At 42.8% G+C, this 27,234-nt stretch overlaps 1 protein-coding gene across 12 annotated transcripts in view; it reads left to right on the top strand.

The window, feature by feature from the left end:
* The window catches only part of FGGY (FGGY carbohydrate kinase domain containing), a 456,020-nt gene that overhangs the window by 51,259 nt on the left and 377,527 nt on the right, over positions 1-27,234 (top strand). For all 12 annotated transcript variants that reach the window (XM_047788880.1, XM_047788885.1, XM_047788882.1 and 9 more), the window contains one exon: positions 21,882-21,970. In XM_047788880.1, coding sequence (XP_047644836.1) covers positions 21,882-21,970 — 89 coding nt within the window. The remainder of the gene's footprint in view (positions 1-21,881; positions 21,971-27,234) is intronic.

The raw sequence follows: 27,234 nt of genomic DNA, 5'->3' as shown, positions 1-27,234 counted from the left end.
CATAAGGATTATTTTGTTTAAACTTTACACTAGTCCTGTGTGATAGATATTATTTCTCTTTATGAATGAGGACACTGAGGCTCAAAAAAGTTAAATGACTTACTGCCAGTCTCATACTATGTAAGTATGTGTACATCCAGAACCATACAAACTGCTCCATCCCCTGTCCCCCTCCTATGAGAGCCTATGCTATTTACCATGGGAACCCAGAAGTGGTCTCTGCCACTTCTGTAATTCATGAAATTACAGTTTTATTGGACTAAGCAATAATAGCAGAATAAGGAAATGGATACAATCAGTAGGTAATGTGTATATAGTGCTTATTATATATCTAGCACTTGTCTGAGCATTGTATCCATGTGCAACTTATCTAATCCTCACATCCATCATATGAAATAAGTCTCATCTTTTATAGATGACAGAACAGCTCCAGAGATGTTAACAACTTGCCTAAGATCATTCAGCTAATAAATGGCAAGACTGGGGTTTGAACCTTAGCGTTTCAGACCCGCAGAATGGGCTTATCACCACTTCACTCTACTGCCTCTTCAGGTGTTTGCCTTGTAGGGTTTGAATAAACAAGTTCAGGGAAGAAACTTTGAAGTGATGACTTCAGGAGAATCGGAGGCTGGGAACAATGGGTGGTGGGTTCATTTGTTTCACTAAAAAAATATTGTCTGAGTGTCTCCCATGTGATGGGCACCTTGCTGGGCACTGGGGATGCCAAGGTGAGCAAGACAGATGGGGGCCCTGGGTAGGCTTCTGGGAACTTAGGTTCTAGTGCAGAGAGGCAGAAAATCAGGAAAAAAAAAAAAGATATATACAAGGTGATTTTGTTTTCTGGAAAATACCATGAAGAGGAAACACAGATGAACTGATTTGGCATGGCTAGTGCGTTCTCTTGAGAGGTTTGGGTTAATAAAAATGATGGGATTTTTAGGAGGAAGGAGGAACAGATGCAGTGAGGGGAGGAAAGTACTTGTGAGCTCAGTGTAGGAGGTCAGCAGGGCTGAAGGTGTATGAGCAAGGCAGAGAGTGGCAGGAGGGGATTGCAGAAATGACCAAGGGCTGATCCTGTATAACCTTGAGGCCCTGGGCAGGAATTTGGATTTTATTCTAAGAGCAGTGGGAAATGGTTGATGGATTTTAAACATGAGTGTGACATGATCTTTTTTATGACTTGAAAAAAAAAATCCTGGCACATGTGCTGGGTAAGATAATAAATATTTGTATAACATCAGTAACATTTACGCTATTGCTATAATGTTAAAGGGAAAAAAAAATGACAAGACTGCACAGTCTTATAAATGCATTTGTTTTAAGAAATTTGCAGTACGGAAAAAAACTGGCTGTATATGCAGAAACCAATAATGAGATACTCTGCATGGTTGAAATAGTTTGCCACTGTTTGTGTTACAGCACAAAGCTCATGCTTTGATTACCTCTTAGTACTTTTCCATTAAAAAATAATCTCATAGTCCCAGCTAACCTTTCTGATTGACAATACTTGATTATTTAGCATGTTTTTTTTTCCTCCCTTGGGATTATTTTCCTAAATAATCTGTACCGTTTTAGGGGCTTTACATGCAGTATTTCATCTAAGCTCCTCAGTGACAGAGTATTATTATCCCATTGTACAGATGGGGAAAACAAGACCCACAGGGCTTAAGTAGCATCCCCAAAGCTACACAACAAGTAAGTGGTAGAGCCAGAGTTCTTACCAAGTCCAGCCCCCCTCCAGCTCCTGGGCTCCATCCCTTGGCTCTATTGCCTGTTCTCAAAGGATGTTTGTTTCTGCCTGCGTGTAGCTTTACGGGCTAGCAGCCCACAGGCTGAATCTGGTCCCCAGATGGGTTTTCTCGGCCCCACCCTGTGCTTGAAAATAAATTCATTTTTGAACGAGTGTCCAACATTTGAAAATGAAAGAAATTTCACATTAAAATCCAGATTTTTCCGCTTCTCTTGAGAAAATAACAAAAGGACTTGGCCATCCTGGGGTCACATTCCCACGTGGAAAGAATTGGCCAGGGATGCATAGGGGCTGCCCCTTGAGAAGGGGTGAGTGCCCTTTGTTTCTCAGGGGTCTCTACCCGGCCTGTTTCCCCATTTCCTTTTCCAGAACTACCCCTCTGGATTTGAGACGCAGGCTATGGGAGTCTGTTCGCAGAGCCCATCGTGAGTTTTCCTATAACAAAACGCTTAGAGAAATGGAAAGACTTTCCAGATGATGAATTTTTTGGTCAGTGGACCTCAGGATGCTGTATGGGTTTTCTTTTACACTCTGGGTCTCTGCTGAAGCCCTTTCCTTCTGCCTGGCAAACTTATAATCATTTCCTTCTTCACTTGGGGAATCTTATACTGATCCTTCAAACTCCAGGAAACCTTCCTTAACTTTTCTCCATCACATGGTGATGAGTGTCCTGCCCTCTGTCCTCTATGGCATCCTTCCTTTATCTCGACCCTGGAATTTATTACACTCTGGAACACCTCCTGTATTTCCTTCTCCCTGGCCTCTGGGGCATTGCTTAGCATCCAACACTGATAACTCTGTAAATATTTTAACGGATGGATGGATGAAGGGATGAGCTTATTAAATTATTTCTCATGCCATTTTTCATTGCTGGGTGTCTGTCCATAGTTGTGTTCCTAAGTAAAGATCCACTGCCCATGGAGTGTAGGTTAATTTTCTCTTCCCTGTTGTAGAAAGGGAAGTTTGGAGTATTACTATGCCTTTCCACCCCAGAACCACCCCTTGGCTGCAGTCTGTTTCCTTGAGTCACAGCTTATTCTGTGTGCAAAGCAAAGCCTTTCAATTCAAGCACTAACTCCTCTGGGTCCCTCCCCTGGGTCTTTGTACTCTGAGGTGACTAACTCCTTTAAGTTTCTTCCTTTATCCCAAAGAAAATCCAAGATGCCACAACTGAATCAAACAGGCTCTCTTTTAGAATGTTTATATCAGGGCCCTATTACTTTCGAACCAGATTCCTCTCAGCCTTTGAGCACTGTGGACAGTATTGTCATCTGGTGTTAGGGCATCTGTTGTGGATTTTCTCTCCAGGGTGGTCTTCCCATAAACTGAGCTTGTAACTAAATATTTGGAGTGTTGAGGCCGATGGCCTGCCTTCTTTTACCTGCCCAGTGATTCTTTTCCTTATGCCTGCATTTGCATAGTTGATTTATGCCAAATATGTGCTGTATCCCTTGTTTTATAGTCCACCCAAGTAATTTTAAAAAACAGGCCAAAAAGAAAAAAGCCTTGACCTGATACCTAATAACATTTAATAAATGTCAGCTATTGTTATCATGCTGTATTTTGTATTTTGCTTTACAGCTTATATGACTTAGATGTATGTTTTCTTTATTTGATCAGTGATATGGCCTTGTGAGTTAAATATTACTGTTTGCTGTGTTTTATAGATTTAAAAAAAAAAAAACAAGCCTCAAAGAGATGAAATGACTTGTCCATAGGTACCAGGACTGGGTTCTCATGAAGGTCCTTTTGGCTCTAAATCTTGTTTGTTTTTTCTGCTTGTGGACCATTTTCCTCATTTGGGTTGGTGAATTCTTGGCTCCATAAGAGCAGAGACCAAATCTCTCCATACTTGGTTGTTGTAGCCCTCAACCCAAACACAGTGCTTGGCATTGAAAACATACTCAGTTACTCAATAAATATTTGCTAATGACTTTGTGTCTCCTGGTCAGAGTCAGACATACAACTACAATAGTAAAGCCTATGTGCACTGCTTCCTCACTGCCAGCCTTCCCAACCCCTGTGTAGGGGTGTCAGCTATGTCTAGGCATTTACAGTGAAACAAACATTTGTCTAGTAACTACTACGAGGGAGGCCCTGTGATGGTGATAGGAAGGCAAGGAAGAAGATAGGAGTATCCTTTATCTCAGGGGGCTCCCTAACCCTAACCCCTAGGACCAAGTGCAAGAGGCTGTGAAAGCTATTTTTACCAACATTTTATTATCAAAATGGTCAAACATACAGAAAAATGGAAAGAATTGTGAACACTTAGAACCATCGTCACATGGATTCTGCCATTAGTATTTTACTCTACTTGGTTTATCATGGCTGTACCCATCTATCTGTCCTTCTGTCCATCCTGTCTGTCCATTTGCAGTGTTTGGAATAAGGCGAGACATGATTACACTTGTGAAAGCAGTTTGAAATATTACCTGAGATACTTACTAAATTCTGTTTGGTTGCTACCTACAAACATCATCAATACCTACACCAGAATTTATTCAGTATACTCTGTGCACTTTTAAGTCTGCTGTCTCATTTAATTATTTTGAAAATCTCATAGGCTAGATGTTATTACGTTGCAGATGAAGAAGCTGAGGATGGAGGTCATTAGATAGATTTATCACACACAGACTGACTTCTGCATTGCTTCTGACAATGCTGGAATGCAAAAGTCTGGCTTTCTAATTCTAGGAAATAGATTTAAGATGGAGTTATAAAGGTTAGCTGGTCAACTTCGGTCTTCATCAGGCAAGGTCCTTCTGTCTTACCCTACACATCAGTTACCTAGGTAAAGAGAACTAGTTCTTTTGGTTTATTTCAAATCCCTGGTAACATATTTGTCTAACATAAAGTTTTAAGATAAAAATGATCTCTAGAATAAAAAGTTATCCTATTACACTCACAATTAAAGAATCATACTTGAGACTAGGTGAAATCTAAGATTCCCTCCTCTCCATAAGCTCCAACCCGTTACTCTTTGGTCTGTGCTCCAGAATATTTGAGTTACCTCCCAAAGAGCTGGCTTTTTTCTCCTCTTTGCATTCATCTGAAATGTTTATAGTTGGAAAAAATGAATAAATGATTCAACTAGCTCCTTACCTCTTCTGAACCCGGAGTTCCTGGCAGTACTTCTGCAGCTGAGACCCCAGTGGAGGCCGGTCTCTGTGTATAAAGCTGTGTCCACTCTGCTGGTTGAATGATAAAGGGATCCAGGGATCCCCATCAAAACCCATGTCTCTCTGAATCCTTTCTGTATGGAGAAGGCTATAGATTAGGAGCAACCATAACTTGGGAGCAACCTCAGTAATCAAGAAAGTCTGATCTCAGCTCTGCAGCCTCATCAAGAACCTAACCCACACCCTTTGAAAAAGCTGCTGTAAGCCTGGCTTCTCAACAGTCAGTATCTCTGGCTCAAAAATGCAAGACTAGGGAGTGTCGGAGGGAGTAAGAAGCTGCCTGGGTAAGTGGCTCTGCCCTCTGTAGCTTCTGTCTCTCCTGAAGGCTTCAGAAAAAGGTCTGAACCATAGCACAAAGAGCTGTTTTCTGCCAGTAATGCTGTGTGTATTGGAGAGTATTAGAGTTTTGGAGCTTGCCCAAGGAAAGCAAAGCAAGCTATCGGGACATAAGACCTTGTGGCCAATTAATTATTCATAATGTTTTTAATAAGAAGGATTTCATCTTCTCTAATATTATTTGGATAATTCACCACTGATTAGTGAAAATTATCGCTCATGGATGAGCACCAGTCCAGCGTCTGGCATTTGGGAGCAGCTGTTCTCCATGACCCCTGGAGTTCTCCCTCAGCACTGGCATTCCGTGAGCCTAAGATAGATGGGGAGAGAATCGGGACCAGAGTAAAGCCTGCTGCAGTTGTCCTGGCATGAGGCCGTGTGGTCTGGCTTTGGCCAGGGGTCAGAGACCAGCCCGTGGACCTGAGAAAGAGAGTGAATCACTGTGCAAGTATTTATCGAGCACCTCCCATGTCCTGGGAAGCAGCAACCGGACAGCCATGAAGGAGTATTGGGTTTGGAGTTCAAGTGGTCAGCATTTCACCCTAGGCTGTTCACTTACTCTCTTTATCATCTTGGACAGTTCATTTCACTTAGTGGGTCTTAGTTTCCTATGTAGGGAATGGTATTGATGGCAGTATTTTATATCAAATGGTATTTGGTAAGTTGTAGCGTGCTGGTGGTAGGAATGTGTTTTCAGATGATTAGGACAGAAGAAATTGATTTTTTGGGAAAAAGGTTAGTGGGGTCTCTTTTTCATATACTTATCTCTCGATGCAGTTAAAAAAGCTAAGAAGGGAAAAATCCGTATTGTTTGGGGGTAAGCACTTTTTTCCTTTTAAGCTGTTCTTAATCTTGATGGGTAACTTGGGGAGTGGATAGTATTATTCCTGTTTGCATGAACGCCTGAGCTGGGTATCTGACTCAGTCTAACTCAGGCCTATGCCCTTTCCACAGCAGCTCACAGGCCGAGGGTTGTTGAGAGTGAATCTCTCCTCAGATGCCCCAAGCAACTGTTTCCAGAGCAGTTTCACTTGTTCTCTTATCAGTAGCTTATAGGGTACTGTCTTCAGCAACCCACATTCTCAGGGTGATAGCTCTAAGGATGGGTACACGTTTCAGAAGAGGTCTAAAAATGCTAGTATGGTACCCATCAGCTCCTGCCAGAGTTGACCAAGAACATTCATTCACTCAGCAGATATTTATTGAAAGTTTCTTTTATTCCAAGGACTTGGTTAAATACTGGGAATATAGCATTAAACCAAACAGAGGCCCTGTCTTCCAGCTGCTCATATTCCAGAAGTGGGACAGAAATAAAGTCACAGCGCTGTATAAGTAGATGGAAATTCAGATTCCTTTGGAAAATATACCTCAGGTAGGGGAGAGGAATCAGGAGGAGGTGACATGTAGGCTGCGGGCCAATGGGGGTAGCACTCAGTCGGCTGGGCTTGCAGAAGGCAGGCTGGGAGGATGGCCTGGCATGGGAGAGGTTTGGCAGTCTGGGGAAAGGAGCCCTCCATGAGGCTGCAGGTAGAATGTGGTGTGATTCTAGAATGTGAGAAAGGGGTTCTGTGAGTCAGTCTAAAAGCACCTTTTGAACCCCTTTTGCATGTTCAGGGAATCAGGGGAATTTCCTTTTTGGACATCATGGGATGGAGCCTTAGGCCCAATCAGAGAAAAGCCAGAAGCCTTTGTCACACCTCTTCTGACTCTCCCACCTTGAAGGCCTGGGACCTGAGAACTCAGTGGCCACAGGCTTGGAGCGTCCAGAGGCTGCAGTGTCCTCCCTGAGCCCAAGGAGAAACTCTCCTCATTTTAATTGCCTCAGGACCAGACTAGACAGTGCCCTGGAGCACAGGGCAGGGAATGAACCCCTCTTGTCCAGGAGGGTGGGACAGAACACCCAGCAGGGCGCCTCCACCTCCGCTTTGGTGGGCGTGTGACTCAGAGGCGGTGACATCAGCCATGACTTCATTCACCCAGAGGAGAGGCTCTGGCTTCTGCCCTTCCTTTTCCACGTTCTGTCTCTTCGTTGGGGACCTTGTCGGGGTCCTTCTCTTGTTTTCCACACATCTTTTCCGTTTCGCTGTGTTTTTCCGTCACTCTCACTCACTTCTCCTGTTTAACCCGTTATTTCTCTTCTCCCCATCTTTCCTTTCTCCCTCTGTCCATCTTTTGCTTTGTCTTTTTCTTCTCCTTCCTCCTCCTGTTCTACTTAGTCTTTCTTGTTTCGCTTTCTTTCTCACTCATCTTCTTTTGCCTCACGTTTCCTTTCTTTCCTTCTTTCCCTCTGCTCTTTCTCTTCCTTCTGTGTCAGAAATGTATATGGCATCCCGTCCTTCTGCCTCCTGTCTCTTCTCTCCTCCAGACTCCTCACCATGTTGCTGCTGTCCTAATGGTCCTAAAGTCAGATGCACGAACCACCCCCTGCTCAGGACTCAAGGTGGCCCCCATTCTCTTTGGACCCAAGCATCCAATGTGAATTCAGATTCAGCTCTTACTCCATTTCAACCACCGTCTCTCAGGCTGCCTTTCCAGGGTTTCAGCAAGGATGCTGTTGCTGCTGCTCCTTGCACTTTGGTGCAGCCGGTTATTCCAGCTGGACTATCCTCCATCCCACCTTCCTTAGTCTTTGCCTTCCCTCCACACCAAGGTCAGATACTTCCTCCCAAGTAATACCTTTTCTCTGCTGCCTGCCCACAACAACACCTTTCTTTCATGACCATGCAGCATCCTTAGTTTATAAATCAGATATTTTTAAAACTTAAAATATTCTATGCTGTTTATACATCCCTGCCTACATCCCAGGCAGACTTGTTGCTCCATCTAGCCATAAGGATTAGGACCAGTATATTTCTGCTTTTCATCCAGGGTTACCTTCATATGTGGCACACGTTTGGCTACAAACCAGGACTGATGGACAGACTATTGCACAGTCAATAAATACTGCATTTAAGAAATAACTGTTTTAACTGTTACAACTGAGGCGTGTATAACTGAGGCACTTGGCTGTGCAGCAGAAATTAACACAACATTGTAAATCAACTGTACTTCAGTCTTAAAAAAAGAAATTGTTATTTTAACTGTCAGGATACAGGTGAGTAAATTATGGCTTCTCCTTAAAAGGACCTGAGTCTGGAAGGGAAGATGGATAAGCCCCATATAATTTGAGAAGAGTAAGAACTGTGGGGGAAACTTTACCAGGCATGTGCCAAGTTAAGTGTAGTAACATACATAACCCCCTTGAACTGAATCCTGCTAACAATACACTCCATTAAACATTGCAGTAAATGAATAAGGGGAGACCCAGAGATACTGGGTGACTCATTGGCCAGAAGTAATGCAGTTACCAAAGAGGAGAACCAAGGTTAGAACTAAAGTGTATCATTCTCCAAAACCCTTGCTCCATCCTGAAGATGGAAACATGGTGAAACTGGCATTCTAACCAATAATAAGAACAATCCTTTAAGAAGTGCTTACCATGAGCCAGACATTGTTCTGAACACTTCACTTACACTTGTACAATAATCTCTCAACAACTCTGGTGAAGGTTGTACTCTTGTCCTCTGTAATTGTTATAGCACAGGGAAATTGCGAAGTGAAGACGAGTCAAATAGCTTTCCCAAGGCCATACAGCTCTGAGGTATCAGAGCCAGGATGTGCACCCTTGCAGCCTGGCTCTGGAGAGGAGGTGGTGGAGTGTGCAAAGTCACCTCATCGTGGAGTAGCAAGTTGCGTTGTTAGAATTGCCATTGCATCAGGCAGTTGGTAGAATCAGGGACAGGGTGGAGGGTGGTGGTACTGAAAGATGAAGGCATTGAGAGGTGAGGCTAAAGGGAAGCCTGGAGCCAGGTCGCAGAAACCTTGTAGAGGCTGGTGCCCTCCACAAGGACCCTTCACAAGAGATGCCCAAGTGTTCCTTAGAGAGGAGTGTTTTCTGTGATGTTGGACCATTATGCATCCATTATGAAGAGGAGTTGATGAAATTCTCATCTACTAGTGGAGTAGTGAAGGGATTTCTCAGGTGTGAACCTTGTCTATGCCCTGCAGGAAATGATGGTGGTATAAATGAACAAAGGACACACACACACCCCCACCCACCCAGATAAGCTCATGAGAAAAGCCCGGTGGAACTGTAAAGGACCCCCATCCTTTATGCGTTGGGGATAAGGTTTGGACTGAAGGATATCAGGGGAAGAAAGAGGGGGGCCATCTTTGCGAGCCAGCCTGGAACTGCTACAAGGTTGTCCTCAGATGTCCCAGAGCACTTGGCGTTTGATATAGCACTTTTCCCACCTCGGCCCCCCTCATTGTGCTTGGCCGCCATTCAGCGTGGTGCTGCACTGACCCAGGAGTCCCAGCCAGGAAGTGTATGAATCCATTTTCCAATTAAAATGAAACTTCTCCAAAGGACCTGCTCACCTCAAAAAGAGAAATTTATCTTCCTGGCAGTCTGGCTTGGCTAGAATATGTCTCTGCCCCTAAGACAGATGGTGAAAAGCCATTAACTTGAATGAGAAAAGAGAAACTGGGACAGTTCTTATTCACAACCTCATTCATTTATCCATTCATTCCTTATTTCCCTTTCCACAGACTCTTATTTTGCTTGCTCATCTCTGCTCATTCATTTATTTGTTCATTCAGCTAATGTTCTTCATCGTTTATAGATTCAGATAAAATGCTAGGTCCTAGGAATAGAGAAATAGAAAAAACAAAACAAGCAAACACCAAAACCACAATCCCTGGCTCTTACTAGAGTTTTCATTGTAGAGAGCGACTGACAATTGAACAGATGATGGGAGGTGCCGTGGTGGGGTTATTCACTGAGTGTTATGGGGGCTTAGCACAGGAGCACCTTATTCAGGTTGGGCAAGTCAGATGATGTCATGGGGTGGGTAACACTTGAGTCCTAAAGGATGAGCACACGTAGGCTGGGTGAGAGGGAGGGTATCCAAATAAGGTACACTCTGAATAAAGATGGAACGGTGAGAAAAAGGACAGTGTATATGGGTGATTCTACTGTAGTATCTCAGAGTGATCAGAAATGACGCTGGCAGTAAGACATGGCTTGTACATGCCATGTTAATGAATTTAGTTTTTAACTCCAAAGGTAGAAAACTTGGAAGGGTACAAAGCTTACTAGATTAAAAGCTCCCTGCGGGTGGAGGCTGTGTCTGTTGTTTACTCTTGTTTCCCTAACACTGAGCACACTACCTGACATGTAAAGGATACCAGATAAATATTTACTGAATAAAGGAATGGATGGGTGATTTCTGTAATCAAAGATACATTTTAAATGAGCCATTGTATTCTAATTGGCCTTAGAGAGGGTGGGAATTGAAGGCAGTTAACAGTTGAAAGAGTGTCAGGATGTAACAAATCACCTCAACACTTAACGGAGTGAAAAAGCAACCCTTTATTTACCTCAGAACTATGCAGGTTGCTAATTTGGAATGGACTAAGCTAAATGGACCTTCTGGTCTCTGCTGAATTCCTTCAGGAGTCTCCTGAGAATTACGGGGTAGGGTTTGCTGATCTGGGCCTTGCTCGGCTCTCTTGAATTTGTGTAGCCTTGGCCGAGGTGGTTTGTTCTTGATCCTCCAGCAGGTCAACCTGAGTGCCTTACATGGCAGCTTTGGATTCCAAGAGGACAAAAGACAAAAGCAAGGTCTTTGAGACCCCAGGTCAGAAGTAGCACAGAGGTGCTTCTGCTTCGTTGCATTGGTCAAACCAGGTCCTAAGCGCAGCCACAATTCAAATGCTAGAGAAACAGATTCACCCCTTGGTGGGAGGATCTTCAGAGACACATGGCAAAGGGCATAAACACAGTAAAACTGTGGCCCCTTTCATGCTATACCATAGATAGGATAGCAGTAAGCCAGGTGATAGAACACGGTTGACTGAAAATAGCATAGTGAAGATGTAGTGTGCTGGGTAATTTTACGTGTCAGCTGGACTGGGCCACAGGGTGACATTTGGTCAAACATTATTCTCAGCGTGTCAATGAGGGCCTTTCTGGGTGAGGTTAGTATTTGAATTGGTCAACTGAGTAAAACAGATTGCCCTCCCTCGTGTGGGTGGGCCCCATCTAATCATTTGAATACAGAATAAAAAGGCTAAGAGGGAATTTCTCCTACCTGACTGCTTAGAGCTGGGACATGGGTCTTTTCCTGCCTTTGACTGAGATATCGGCTCTTCTTGCCTCTTGAGCCTGTTGACTTTCAGATTAGAAATTACATCATCACTTTGCCTGCTTCTCGGGCCTTTGGATTCATACTGGAGCTCCTGGGTCTGCAGCTTGCCGACTGCAGATCTTGGGGCTTCTTAGCTTCCATAATTGTGTGAGCCAATCCTTATAATTAATAAGTAAACTAACTAACATATATACATATGTACATATATGTAAAGAGATATACAGATGTACATAGATTTCACATATATGAACAGGAGATATATATGTGTATATATATATATAAAATACACATGAGGTTTTTAATATATGATATATAATATGTATGTATTGGCCATATATGTGTGTAGACACATATATAATATATATACACATACATATATATATATATATATATACACAATCTTCTATTGATTCTGTGTCTCAGGAGAACCCTAACTAATACAGGAGGTGAAGTGGTGGGAACCTCTTCGTGGGTTAATTGAGAGTTTAAATTAGAAGATTGATTGGATGAAGCAATGAGGGAGAAGGAGGAGAAGATGACTCCTTGGGTAACTGAATCACCTGACATAGAAAACCGAGGAGGAGGAAAACGTTTGTAGAAACCAGCAGCTTCCATTCTGAACGTGTGGAGTTCGAGGTGCAGAAGTGCCCCAGGAGACATGTCTTGAGAGAGTTTGGAGTCTGAGATCTGGCACATTATTTGACTTGTAGTTGGTTGGAACCTGGGGAATAATTGCAATTGCCCAGCGTGTAGATGGTGAGAAGAGCATTTGGGTGAGGCAAGAACATCTGCATTTAAAGGGAAATAGAAAAGATGAATGGAGCAGTCACAAATACTGAAATTGGAACCGTGATTAAAAAGCTGCAACAAAAAAAGAGTCCAGGACCAGATGGCTTCACAGGCCTATTCTATCAAACATTTAGAGAAGAGCTAACACCTATCCTTCTGAATCTATTCCAGAAAATTACAGAGGAAGGAACACTCCCAAACTCATTCTATGAGGCCACCATCACCTGATCAAAACTAGACAAAAAGGAGTTCCCGTCATGACTTAGTAGTTAACAAATCCGACTAGGAACCATGAGGTTTTGGGTTTGATCACTGGCTTCACTCAGTGGGCTAAGGATCCGGCATTGCTGTGAGCTGTGGTGTAGTTCTCAGACTCGGCTCGGATCTGGCATTGCTGTGGTTGTGGTGTAGGCTGGCGGCTACAGCTCCGATTAGACCCCTAATCTGGGAACTTCCATATGCCGTGGGTGTGGCCCTAGAAAATGCCAAAAAAAAAAAAACCCAAAATACCACAAAAAAAAGGAAAATTACAGGCCAATATCACTGATGAACAAAATACTAGCAAACTAAATCCAACAGTACATTAAAAGGATTGTACATCATGATCAAGTGGGATTTATCCCAGGGATACAATGAATCTTCAATATCCACAAATCAGTCAGTGTGATTCACCACATTAACAGACTGAAGAATAAAAACCATATGATGCTCTCAACAGATGCATAAAAAGCTTTTGACAAAATCAAACACCCATTTCTGATAAAAACCCTTCAGGTGGCCATAGAGGGACCTACCTCAACATAATAAAAGCCATATATGACAAACCTATAGCTGACATTATTCTCAATGGTGAAAAGTTGAAAGAATTCCTGTTGAGATCAGGAAAAAGACAAAGATGTCTGCTCTTGCCACTGCTATTCAGCATAGTTTTGGAAGTCCTAGCCACAGCATTCAGAGAAGAAAAGAAATAAAAGAAATCCAAATTGGAAAGGAAGACCTAAAACTATCACTATTTGCAGATGACATGATACTATACCTAGAAAAATCCTAAAGACTCTATCAGAAAACTGTTAGAGCTCACCAATCAATTTGGCAAAGTTGCAGGATGCAAAATTAATACACAGAAATTGACTTCATTTCTATATACTAACAATGAAAGATCAGAAAGAGAAATTAGGGAAACAATCCCATTTATCATCACATCAAAAAGAATAAAATACTTAGGAATAAACCTACCTAAAGAGACAAAAAAGACCTGTACTCTGAAAACTATAAAATGATGGTGAAAGAATTTGAAGACGATGCAAAAAAATGGAAAGACATACCATACTCTTGGATTAGAAGAATCAATACTATCAAAGTGACTATACTACCCAAGGCAGTCTACAGATTCAATTCAATCCCTATCAAATTACCAAGGACATTTTTCACATAACTGGAACAAAATATTTTAAAGTATGTTTGGAAGCACAGAAGACCCAGAATAGCCAAAGCCATCCTGAGAAAGAAAAATGGAGCTGGGAATCAGGCTTCTTGACTTCAGACTATGCTATAAAGCTACAGTCATCAAAACCATATGGTACTGGCACAAAAACAGAAATACAGATCTGTGGAACAGGATAGAAAGCCCAGAATTAGACCTGTGCACCTACAGTCAACTAATCTATGACAAAGGAGGCAAGAATGGAGAAAAGAGAGTCCCTTCAATCAGTGGTGTTGGGAAAACTGGACAGCCACATGTAAAAGAATGCAATTAGAACACTTCCTAACAGCATACACAAAAATAAACTCAAAATGGATTAATGACCTAAATATAAGACCAGATACTATAAAACTCTTAGAGGAAAACATTCAACACTCCCCAACGTAAACCACAGCAATGTCTTCTCAGATCCACCTCCTTGAGTAATGACAATAGAAACAAAAATAAGTGAATGGGACATAATTAAACTTAAAGGTTTCTGCACAGCAAAGGAAACCCTAAACAAAATGAAAAGACAGCCCACAGAATGGAAGAAAATATTTGCAAATGAAGCAACTGACAAGGGATTAATCTCCAAAATTTACAACTACCTCCTACAGCTCAATACCAAAAAAACAAACAGCCCCATCAAAAAATGGGTGGGACTCCTAAACAGATAATTCTCCAAAGAAGACATACAGATGGCCAAAAAACACAAAAAAAGAACATATTCAACATGACTAATTATCAGAGAAATGCAAATCAAAACTACTATGAGGTGTCCCTTTACACTGGCCAGAATGCCGTCATCAAAAAGTCTACAAACAATAAATGCTAGAGAGGGTGTGGAGAAAAGGGAACCCTATTACACTGTTGGTGGGAATGTAAATTGTTGCAACCCCTCTGGAAAACAGTATGGAGATTCCTCAGAAAACTAAAAATAGAATTACCATTTGATCCAGCCATCCCATGCCAGGGCATCTGTCCAGAGAAAACCATGATTGGAAAAGATAGATGTACTCCAGTGTTTGTTGCAGCAGTATATACAGTAGCTAAGACATGGAAACAACCTAAATGTCCATCGACAAAGGAGTGGATAAAGAAGATGTGGTGCACAATGGAATATTACTCAGACATTAAAAGGAACGAAATACCAGCATTTGCAGCAATATGATGGACCTATAAATTATTACGCTAAGTGAAGTTAGACAGACACCAGCATCATATGCTATAACTTACATATGGAATCCAAAAAAAAAAAAAGACATAACTTTTTTGCAGAACAGATCCTGACTCACAGACTTTGAAAAACTTACAGTTTCCAAAGGTTGGGGGCTGGGGGTATGGGCTGGTGTTTTGGGATGGAAATGCTATAAAATTGGGTTGTGGTGATCATTTTGCAACTATAAATGTAATAAAATTCAATGAGTCAAAAAATAAATGGAAACTAAGGAAAAGGAGCTTGGAAAGGAGACAGAAAAGGAAGGATTAGAAGAAGGGCATGGAGGAGTCCAGGAGAAGGAGGTGGTTCAGAAGACCTCCTCACTCTGTTTGTCCAGATCTTCTACTTTTATCTCGTGTCTGTTGTAAGACCCCACCCATTCCAAAGCCTTCTCTTCTCTTAGGACCCTTCCTTCCAGAGACAATTCCACCTTCTAGTAACTGTGTTTTCTAACTCACCATGGCATCCTTCTCCATTCCTCCTCCTCTATTTTACTGTACTTTAGGGATGCGGAGCCCTGAACTAGTAATGGGCTGGGCATAAGAAATCTACATGTTAGTCTGTCTTTGCATTTATTTGATGGGTATCCTTGGAACAGTTGTTATCCCTTTATGGATTTTAGTTTCTTCATCTGCAAGGTGAGGTTTATAACTTCTTGCCTTCCTCGCCTTGAAGAATTGTACAGATCAGATGAGATCATGCATGTCAAAGCACTTTGAAACACATGAAGCTCTGCAGCAATAATTAGAGTGAGCCACGTTGACTTATCAGACACTCCACCTTATTTCATTTAACCCTCACAACATCCTTTGAGGTTGATGCTAGTAACGTGGCATTTGAGGAAACAGGGGCTTAGAGAAATTAACTTGCCTAAAGCTACACAGCTGGGAATTGATGAGGACAATAATCAGACTCAGGTCTGCCTGACTCCAGAGTTCTTAGAGCCCACATACCAAAGCCTTGTTTTCCTAATGCATGTCATGGTATCACATTCCTGGACAAAGCCTGCTTTGGAGAATAGGATCAGTTTTCACACAAATGATAACATTTTTACGGTTGGGAAATCAGCTGCAGTGTGGATTATAAATTGACCTTTCTGCACAACAGTAGGGCTTTAGGGGAGCTGGAGGGAGGAAGATGCATATACGTATCCAGTTCTTGAAAATTAAATAATTTAATGTACAGTGGGGAGCTCCCACTGTGTTGCACAGAGATCAGCGGCATCTTCGGAACGCTGGGATTCGGGTTTGATCCCCAGTCCAGCACAGTGGGTTAAGGATCCAGCATTGCCACATCTGCTGCTTAGGTTGTGACTGTGGCTTGGATCTGATCCACGGCCCAGGAGCTCCATATGCCACGGGGCAGCCAAAAATGGGGAAACACACACACACACACACACACACACACACACACACACACAAAATGGAATTATTTCTTTTTGCAAATAAATTCTGTGAAGTTCAGTCCTCCTCTCAGGGGGGTGATCTACCTTAGCATTTCAGAGTTTTGTTTCTTGGAAGTTGTTCTCAGCAGTAGCATAAGCATTTATTCTGCTGGACCTTTAGACTTCAGCTCAAATCTATCCCCCCATGAAGTCTTTTTTAGTCACCCTGGCCTCAAAGCCCCTTTCCTCTTCTGAACTCTGTGATTACTCATTAGAGGCAGATATATGGCCACACACACAAAATATTATGATAAAGTTATGAGGCTGACTCACCAAACCTTGCTATCAGGCTCATTACATTATTGTCATACATCATCTTATTAATTACCATTTCCTTTGCACATGTCTTTCTCCAGCGTTGTTGTAATTTCATCATAGAAGTGTCTGACTTTAAATTTCTTTGTACCTCCTGAAACTTTTCGTTTTTTTTTTTTTTTCCACGCGTTAGCTGGCTTTTGCCCTACAGGAATTTGTCTTTTTGAGATGGATTTAAGTGTGTGAATATATAGCTAGGACACAGCAAGAGATGGGGGGGAAGGGTGACATTTGAGCTGCATTTGAATCAAAGGTAGATGTTTGATCATGAGAGAAGATGGGAAAACAGTCAAAGTAGAGACCTCAACAGGGGCAGGAAAATATGAAGAAGTACAGTGTGTTTGGGGAAGGGAATGAAATGAGGTGAGATCAGGGTGGGGAGTGGCTAAGAGAGGGGTGAAGGGCAGTGAGCCCAGAAGAATTCATAAAAGTCATGGCCAAGTTGGAGCTAGGTTGTCAAGTGTCCTGTGAGCCATGTCAAGCAGATAAAATGTGATTCTGGGCCACGAAGAACTGCAGGACCACTTTAAGCAAAGAGATGTCACCCTAAGTTTTTAGAGCGATGCCTCTGGTCGCAGAAAGCTCTCAGCATATCTGTCTGACTTGAAGTATCTCCAGCGTTTGGTCTCTTTCTCTGTGTATGAGAGTTTGAAACACAATTGTTTCATTCATTCTGGGAATTTTCGGGTTGGGGATTATGAACATGTTTTTCAGCATTTTTTTTTTTCTTTTCCCCAAAGAGTGAGCTTGAGGATTGAGTTTCTTCCTGAAATATCTTTCCTCTCCGGGTTATCAGCCTGTGCCCTGATTCACAGTCCCAAGTGGCGTGAGGGTCAAGTTTTGCTTTTTGTTGGGTGGTTGTGCTGGAAAACAACATCGTGAGTATTTGGGATGTTCTGGCAGGATCACTTAGTGGGAGGAGAATTAGGGAGCCTTATTCCTCCGTTTCATTCACTGCACATAGCAGGGAGCCCAATAGCTTCCCTTTGCAAGTCATAGCAAAACACTTAGATGAGCCTTTTTTAATTGGCCAGCCCCTACTTTCTCATGCTGTTCCTAGAGCCTGGCGTCTCCCAATATACTTTGCAGTGTCTGCTTCATCTTCCACTCCTCACCCCAACACCCCCCTCCAGGTTCCCTTGGGATCTGGAAGCCAGCGGAGACCTCACCCCCCCCTGGACAGGACAGAGAGAAGGCATGGAAGAGGGTTCCAGCTCTGTGCCCCAGCCTGGTGGGCTGGCTGCTGCCTGGCCCTGAATCTTGGATCTATTACTCCATCTCCGCCCTCTGCTGAGCCCTGCAGCTGTGTGTGTTTTGAGTGGTAGCCACCTCCCAAGAAAGGCTGTGGTTTTATGAAGTAATAGATGATTTTATAAAAAAAGAGTTGTTCTCTTTGGTTGCTTTCAAGCCTGAGGGATCGCTTAGCTCAAAGGATTGTTATTGGAATGCGGGAGCTTCTATTGCCAAGTCACACACCCCAATCACTGCTGATTTCTCTCCCTCTCTCTTTTTTTTTTTTCTTTCTTCTTTCTTGAAAAGACTAGTTTTTGTTAGTTGCTTGGTAACTGGGACATAGACTTTGCTCCTTCAGCACAGAGAGCTCTGCTCCTCATTTGAATCCGATTCAGTGCTCACACAGTGAGGTGTGCCTGACATTGGCACGCGCTGGGGACATGCTCTGTGTTTCCTGTAACCTGTGCACCATTTGTGCCCGGAGGTTGTCATCAAGGTCATAGAACTTAAGTGAGTGGCCCCGGATTGAAAGTGAGAGCTCTAATATTAGGAAAAAAATAAAAATAAAAAATATGTTGGGGAGGGCTTTGTTTTGTTTTGGTTTTTCTCTCTGTAAAGAATGGTAAAAGCTTCCATCACGATGCTTCCAAAAGGCCAAAACCCACAGCTCTGCTAGATCTGGGAGCCTTCGGGTGGTGAATGTGGCCTGGGCAAAGGAACTGTCACCTTAGAGCGGGAAGCCCTGTGCAACTTTGGGCTATGACCTTGTCGTTCAAACCTAAGTTTCTACATCCTTTGTAGGCACCTGTCCCCCACTGCCGCCCTGAGAATCCAAGGAGAGGAGGTGTGGAAGGGCACTCTTGTAAGCTGTGGAAGGACCTAAGAAGAGAATCACCGTGTCTGATGCAGGCCCAGTGGTTCCAAGGGTAGATTAATTCAGTAACATCGAGGCCCTTGGCTGTGGTTGTCCTCTCTGGGGCGAGGGAGAGATGGAGAGATTTTCCCATGGCCCTGGATTAAAAATCCATCCACGGGGGCTCATAGGCCCTTTGCCAATCTAGCATGTGATGACTAAGCACTTGTGAATCATGGAGCTCAACTTCAGAACAGCATGGGAACCTCGTAGGTAGTGTCAGCATCTCCAAGTAAGGGGTCAGGCTCCTGGAAAAAGTCCCACTCGTCCAGGCAAACTCTTCCCCCACTTCCCTCTGCTGGCCAAGCTTCAGACTTTGCTTTTGTGGGGAAGGCAGAGGGTACACACTGCTGCTGTCTTCTCCCCAGAGACCCTGTGCATCCTTAGGGAAACACTCCTCGCAAGTTTCTCATCCTGTGGAGAGGTCGCGCCTCGGCTCAGTGAAGCCAGCGTTGTCTCAAGAAAAGATGACGCTGCCTGGCTGCCTTGCACCTCCTGCCCCCAGCGTGTCTCTTTCTGGCAGGAAGCCTGCAGTTCTCTTCGAGATATTCTGCCCGGGTTCCATTGTCTGCGGCAGCGGCTGTCCGCAAGGCTCCAGGCTGAAAGCTCTCATTCTGCAGGGTCTTTAGTGGCCGTACACAAGATCTAACAGAAGCAGTTGTTTTCGGAGTTGAGGAGGACAGCTTGGCCTTGGCTGGAGGCACTGGTTGTTGCTGCATTGGTTTCGTGGTTTATTTCTCATTGGCCTTGGATTTCTGGAGTCTTTAGAATGAGGCTTTTCTCCCTGAGAACTGATCACCGAAACCACAAAGCACATGGAAAGCGATTTGGGGGACTACCCAGAAGACATACTAGTTGTTTGACTCATAGTTTCAAAGGCTGCCATTTGCTGATTGGGACCTCTTTGTGTATGGAGATACTGCTAGTTCAGAGCTGTGTCAGGCATCTGTAGACAACGTTAAGTGCTGCTTTGTCCAACCTTAAGATGTACAAGTGTTCAAAGGAAAGTTTAGCCCTTTCTAGATGTAAGGTCTCACCCAAATGCTTAGGAATTTAAAACAAATAACAACAGCGACAGAGAATGGGCTTAACACTGTCTTTTCCGTCTAACCCCTTTTGATGTTACTCTTGTTTCAACGGGACCCTGCTTCTGGGTTAATACTCAGCTTCTTTGATGTACGTAGGTGTCTGTGTTCAGATAGCAGTGATAGGAAAGGGGAAAATAGGAAGAACTCATGGAACTGGAGGGCAAATGTAGATAAAGGCCAGTAGTACATCTGTAAAATTGATGTAATAACTTTTGTATTGTTCTAAGGAGGTAAGACATGTGGAAACCCTTTGTCACCTCTGAAGCACCCCTCATACGGGGGAGGTTGGAAGGTAAAACTGAGCAGTTTGTCCAGTTGTCCAACACATATTTATTGAGTGCCTGCTATGTGCCACCCACTAGCAGATACTGAACTATGTCTCTTTTGAAACTTCTGCCTTGTTGCCTTTAGGTTCCCAAAGGTACCCTTGTTCTTATGATACATTCCTTGCTGTTCCAGCCTCTTGGGGAGGGAATGATTGAAATCGGGTCATGGAGGAGTTCCCCTTGTGGCTCAGCAGTAATAAACCTGACTAGTATCCATGGGGATACTGGTTTGATCCCTGGCCTTGCTCAATGGGTTAAGGATCTGGTGTTGCCGTGAGCTGTGGTGTATATTATAGATGAGGCTTGGATCTGGCATTTCTGTGGCTGTGGCGCAGGCCGGCAGCTGTAGCTCGGATTTGATCCCTAGCCTGGGAACTTGCATATGCCGTGGGTGTGGCCCCAAAACAAAACAAAACAAAACAAAAAGAAATCAGGACATGGAGAGTTGCCTGGAGAAGGCATCTGTCTGCATTCCTCTTCTCTTTATGAAGTTCTGCTTCACCAGGTCTCTGGCAAAAAATGGTCACTTCACAGTTTCCAAGTTTTTGTCACCCTAAGTCCACTCATAGGCTGAAGTTAAATGACTCCATTTGGATCCTGATTCTAAATTCCTGGGAGAAGGAATCTGAGAGGCTCAATTAGGGCAGATGTTCACCCCTCGTCCAGTTAAATGTGTAAGGGGACTGGAGTCGTGCCATTTCTACCCCACAGCTAGGGGTACAGTCCTGAGTCGGGGAGGATGGGAGATAGTCATGGAATATTGTGGTGCATGAAACTGACACAGTCCTTGACCTCATAGAGCTTACAGTCTAGCAGGAGAGAAAGACATGAGGCAGGTACTTGTGGAGTGATATGGATTGTATAATAGCCAGACCTCACCTGAGTAGGAGACCCTGGAAGACCTTCCCAGGGAAGGGAAGATCAAGTTTACCAAAGGGGGCAGGGCAGTGTGGACCCTGGGAAGGAACAGAATGGTGGGTGAAGAAGAGTGTTCCAGACAGAGGTGGTAGAGGAAAGAAAAAGCCCAGTGACAAGAAAAAAAAAAAAAAATCTGACACCATTGGCTGGGTGGAAGAAAGTGGAAGAAACAAATGTTTCAAAACATGTATAAGTATAGCTTGATTCCCTGCCATTCTCTCCGGCTTAGAATAGAAGTTCTTTGTGGGCAGGGACTGGCATTCCCCTTGCCTTTGGAACCAGTTGGCACACAGAGACTTTTTCATGACAGGACACATTGCATTTTATCAGGTAATTTCTCAGTGTGGTTTTTCTCCCCCAGTTCACAGCTGTTCAACTTCGAAATCTTATATGTCTTGAAGCATATCCTCTTGCCCTTCAGTGGGAAGATGGATTACATCCCTCGCTGAGTGTGCTTCCTCCAGCTCCAGGTTGGCAGAGAGGAATAAAAGGGAAATTATCACTGTTTTTGGAAGGATCAATAATGGCCAATTTTTCCTTTTAGTATAATACTGCTTTTATATCATCCCCTCTTCCCAGTCCATGAACAGATGTTTTATTGGGCATTGTTGGCTGTGCTTTTGTTTTGAAAAATTTGAAGCATTATTGAAAGAGGAGAGGGAGAGGAAAAAAAAAATAGCCTGTAATTGATTCTAATATATATTTAATTTGGCAGAACTTGAGAGAGACTTGCTGGGATAAGGCGGGACATTTCTTTGATCTCCCAGACTTCTTATCGTGGAAGGCAACAGGTGTCCCAGCACGGTATGTTAATTACAAGTTGGATTTTATTTGTGTTCATCCATTCTCGGGTGTATGTATATATATTGCTTTCTTAACTCACTTTGACTGGACGTACTGTTTGTACATCTGCATGCGATTTTGCATACTTGAAACATCTTGAATCTATCTTCCACCTCCACTGCACATGCCCAAACACCGTGGTTCCTAAGAGGCCTGGAATGTGGGTATCCAAGGTGAAGACCATTCATTAAAATTGGACACATTTAAAGGAGACGTACCTAGTTCATCATGAAATGTGACTTTTTTTTCAAAGACACTTTTTACTTGGGGAATAAAAGGAACTTTTTTTTTTTTGGCCTCTAAAATTAAGGCAAGAGATAGGTTTTCCAAGGAAGCTGATTTTTACTTTCACTAGGTTATGAAACTATTTTGCTTTTTATAAAAACATACATGAATCATGCCAGAGTATAGAGGACTGTATGTTAAAGTCAACAATATTTTTCAATACATTATGAGTGATATACGTTATGTGCTACACAGTATAGTTTTAAAAAGTACTCACTGCATTGCTTGCAGCTCCTGTAATAAACAGAGTGGATTTGTGCGTGGACGTGCATATATAGGGACAGGTTGGACAGGAACTGTCACAGCATGTGAATCTGGTGTTATCTTGACCTCAGGTCTCAGGGGATGCCCACAGGTGGGCCAGTGGGGCAGGGTGAGGTCCTCTCATCTTGAACACAATTTGGAATTGCATGTGGGGAAGAGGCTCATTTCCCAGAGGACAGATAAACCTGCATAGTTATACATAGTTAGATGTATCTGAAAGTCAGCTCTTTCAGAGAGGGTGAAATCCTCGCCATTTTCCTTTTTATTTAAACTCATGAGAACTGAGAATCAGGGAACGGGGGTCCTCCTCTCCCTGTCTGTCTCATTTTGTGTTTGGACTTTCCTTGCAGACAGTTGGCGAGAGTGGGATAGCTCATTCAGCAGCCAGGGCTTCCAGAAAAGAGATGGCAGAGGGCGTTTTATAAGCATCATCATTCATCTTGTTGCTTTTCCTCCCCTCCCACCAGTGGGTAGAGGGGATGCAATCACATATAAAATTGGCCTCAGCAGACTTGAGGTACTCACCCCTCTCTAGGGAGAGGGCTCTGGAGGAGCAGTCTGAACTGTACCCCAGAAGGTTCAATGTGTCACCGTTGTATTGTCATCATCAATGCAGAGGCAGCTGTGTGGCTGAAGAACTCATCTGGACGTTCCTCTTTTGGTGTGATATTAGTTATTTAGAGTTATTTCTGGAAGGACCTTTCTCTAGTTTCATTTTCCTGTCTCTGTGTAGTAGTGAAGGAAGTGTTTTGATTATTTTAGCCAAATGGACCTTGTAGTCAAAGCAGCACTAATAAGCATGAGTATCTGTAACACTCCATTGGCCTGCGAGCTCTGAGAACCCAAAAGCAGAACTACAGATAAAGGAGGACCTCACTTTTCCTTCTCTTTTTCCTTGGGTGTTAATCAGTCCAGGGCGTTGAGGTCCTCCCTGGTCTTTTCTTCTGGTGGCAGATAGTCTATGCCCCCACTTCCTAGTATCTGATGCCAAGGAGCAGGCTGTTTGAAGCTAGCTCTGGCTCAGAGAATTTTAAATGCAGTGGCATGAGTACAACCTGACTTATCCTCCGTTCCGCCATTTGGTGAATTGGTGATCAGGAATTTGGTGGCCTTGGGCATGGCCTGCCCTTTTTGAACCTCGTTCTTCTTATCTATAAACAGGGATCGTGGTACCTGCCTTGCAAGCTTGTTGGGAGAGTCCTATTAAGCATTTTTTCCAAACTAGCCTGATTATGGGAATCACCTGGATCATTTGTTCAAACGCTGGACCCCCAGACTTCCAGTTTTAAGCCTACTGAATTAGAATCTCCTTACCTGGAAAGTTGTTTAACAAGTCCCCCAGGCGGTTGTTTGGTCAGTAAGTTGGGACAACATTGCCTAACAGAATATACATGAAAGTAAGATGTGACTGTAAGATGGTCCACACCTGTGAAGGATTGGAAGATTTTTTTTTTCTTTCTTTTTTTTTTTTTATTGAAGTATAGTTGATTTACAAAGTTGCATTTGTTTCTGTATACAGCAAAGTGGCTCAATTATACATATATATTCTTTTTTCTCTTTTTTCCCATTAGAATTTTTTTTTTTAATTAAAGTATAGTTGATTTACAACATTTTTTCCGTTTCTGCTGTACAGCAAAGTGACCCAATCACACGCAATTCCCTGTGCTATACAGTAGGACCCCAGGATTGGAAGTATTTTAATTAAAAAAAAAATTTTTTTATTACTCAGTGAATTTATCACATCTGTAGTTGTATAATGATCATCACAATCCAATTTCACAGGATTTCCATCCCACAACCCAAGCACATCCCCCCACCCCCAAAACTGTCTCCTCCAGAGACCGTAAGTTTTTCAATGTCTGTGAGTTAGCATCTGTTCTGCAAAGAAGTTCGGTCTGTCCTTTTTTTTCAGGAAGTGTTTTAAAAGGTCAAATGGGAGTTCCTGTTGTGGCTTAGTGGTTACCAAATCCAGCTAGGAACCATGAGGTTGCAGGTTTGATCCCTGGCCTCACTCAGTGGGTTAAGGGTCTGGCGTTGCCATGAGCGGTGGTGTAGGCCGGCAGCTTTAGCTCTGAATAGACCCCTAGCCTGGGAACCTCCATATGCCACAGGTGCGGCCCTAAAAAGACAATAAATAAATAAATAAACAAATAAAAACTGAAATGAATTGGGTGAATTAAATGGACAGCTTCTGGTTGGCCAATCAGAACAAGGTTGGGGGCATCCATCCCCACTATGACAAGCTCACATCCTGAGGAAGCAGAATGTTTAATGCTCATCAGCGATTCATTAACTGTCCAGTTACCCCTGCCATTTTTTGAAAATTTTCTAATAACTTTGTCCTTTCTTTTTTTTTAATTATACTTGATTTACACTGTTCTGTCAATCTCTGCTATGCAGCAAAGTATCCCAGTCATTCGTGTGTGTGTGTGTGTGTGTGTGTATCTGTATCTGTACATACATTCTTTTTCTTACATTATCCTCCCCATCACAAGTAACTAGATATAGTTACCTGTGCTATTCAGCAGCCCTGCCATCTTTTCTTTATTGGCTGTGGCACTCAATGAGTCATTCTCCTTTCCTTAGTAGGAATTTGCAGTCCCCTCCCCTGCCCTTGCCATACTGGTCAGCACCTTCCAGAGGCCTCCCCACCAGCTTCCCTCTTCTCTAGGGCAGAGCCTGTGGACCTTGGGCACCAGGCACCAATTTCCTCTGATAAAGATGGTTGCCCTCTCCCTGGGCCACTTACCTGTCTTTCTTTCCTGTTGTTTCCTCAGTCTCTTCGTTCTCTCTCTCTTCTCATTTCAACCTGCATCATCATCATCATCTCTCTTGATTGAATATAACAGGGAAGAGAGAGTAATTGCCCCATGGGGTTATTGTATAGACTGACTGAGGGAGGTGACGGAAAATTTCTCAACACAATGCTGAGAAACTTTTTGCAAAACTTAGCTATTTCATTTCCTTTCTCTATGGATTTTGACAAGGAGTCTTTGCACCGCGTTTCTGTCGTCATGGAAAGCAGGAAGTCCTTGTAGTCAGACTGACCTGGGTTCAGTGACTCTGCTGTGTACTATCTGCAGTTCTGGAGTAAATTACCTTTCCTCGCCCCCAACCTCACCCAAGCCCAGGTCCTCATCTGGTTGTCCCCAGGGTTACAGGTGCTGTGGAGAAAATGTGTAGCACATAGTATGTAAACAACTCACAGTTCTTTTAATGACCTCCCCCCACCCCCAGCCCATCTGTCCCATCTTCTAGAATAAGGAAAAGGAAGGTCTGAGTCTGAATGCGCCAATGCCAAAAAAAATCTGGGCAGTGGAACATGAACTTGGCATCCTCTGCGCCAAGGAGCGGTTCAAGTTTGGTGTTTATTTGGCTCTTATTGTGATTGTTTTGGGAGGCTTTGGGGAAATGGATGCCAGAAAAGCTAGGAGGTATTTTTTTTTTCCCCCTTTCTATTTTTCATTTTATTATTCTAGTGGAGTCATGGCTGAAAAGTGATCAGATTTCACCTTGTCTTAAGTCTTCAGACTTGTTTTTGGCAGTGACAATGTGTAAGAAGTCTTCCTCCTCCTCCTCTTATCTGATTTACTCTCCTGATCACCCTCCCCTTTATTTATTGTTCTTATACTCCAAAATAGGATAGCTACTCTTGTGAGAAAAAAGAATGTATACATGTATGTGTGACTGTGTCACCTTGCTGTGTAATAGAAAATTGACAGAACACTGTAAACTAGCTATAATGGGGAAAAGAAAAACATTATTAAAAGAAAAAGAAAATCACCCCTTTGGCCTATGGTTAATTTGTAATTCAGTTCCATTTTTTTTTCATTACGTTGATAAAAATAATCATTGCCATTTTCGTTAATATAATAATTTATGTAATAACAGCAACAGTCATTTGTTGAGGGCATTCTCTATACCTTTGCTAGCATTTTAGTAAATGTGAACCCCATTAGTCCTCCTGACCATCAGTTAAAGCACATGGTGCTGTCACTGTTTTGCAATTCAAGAACTGAAGTTCAGTGTTTTAGGAATTTGCCACGTCCTAGCCTTTAGTGAATAACAGTCCAGAGTTTTGGTAACATGAGAAATGGGAAGTCAGAAATTAGAATAATAAAATTGTGTACAATCAGACAAAATCTTATTCATATTTATAAATCCTTTCCTCTAAAGAGATTTGAAGTGACTGGTACTAGGAGAAGATAAAAACAGTGATAAAAATACTTTAAAAATCACAATGGAGTGAACATATTAATAGAATAACTAAGGGTGAAGCCAAGAGCTTCATAAAAAAGTATGGTTCTTCATAATTACTAATAGATTTGTTTCTACACTTCCTAGTGGCTAAAAAAAAAGGTGAGAAAACAATCGAGATTGACTGCATGAATATATAAGAGGAACTTAACTAAGGAGAGGAACTTAACTAACTCAGGAGAGGAACTTCTGTCACTGGGATCTGAGAAAAATTTCTTCTAGATTATTAAGGGTTGGGAGTATTCTGTAAATTATCTAAAGGTTTGTCCTTTCAAATCAGTTGGAACCTTCCTACTCTGTTGGTGGGAATATAAACTGGTACAGCCACTATGGAGAATAGTATGGAGCTTCCTTAAAAAACTAAAAAATAGAGTTGCATATGATCCTGCAATCCCACTCCTGGGCATTTATCCAGAGAA

The sequence above is a fragment of the Phacochoerus africanus genome, chromosome 8 (genome assembly GCF_016906955.1).
Source record: "Phacochoerus africanus isolate WHEZ1 chromosome 8, ROS_Pafr_v1, whole genome shotgun sequence".
Classification (NCBI taxonomy): Eukaryota; Metazoa; Chordata; class Mammalia; order Artiodactyla; family Suidae; genus Phacochoerus; species Phacochoerus africanus.
Note: the sequence above shows the minus strand (reverse complement) of the source record. Positions and strands in the feature narration are given on the sequence as shown.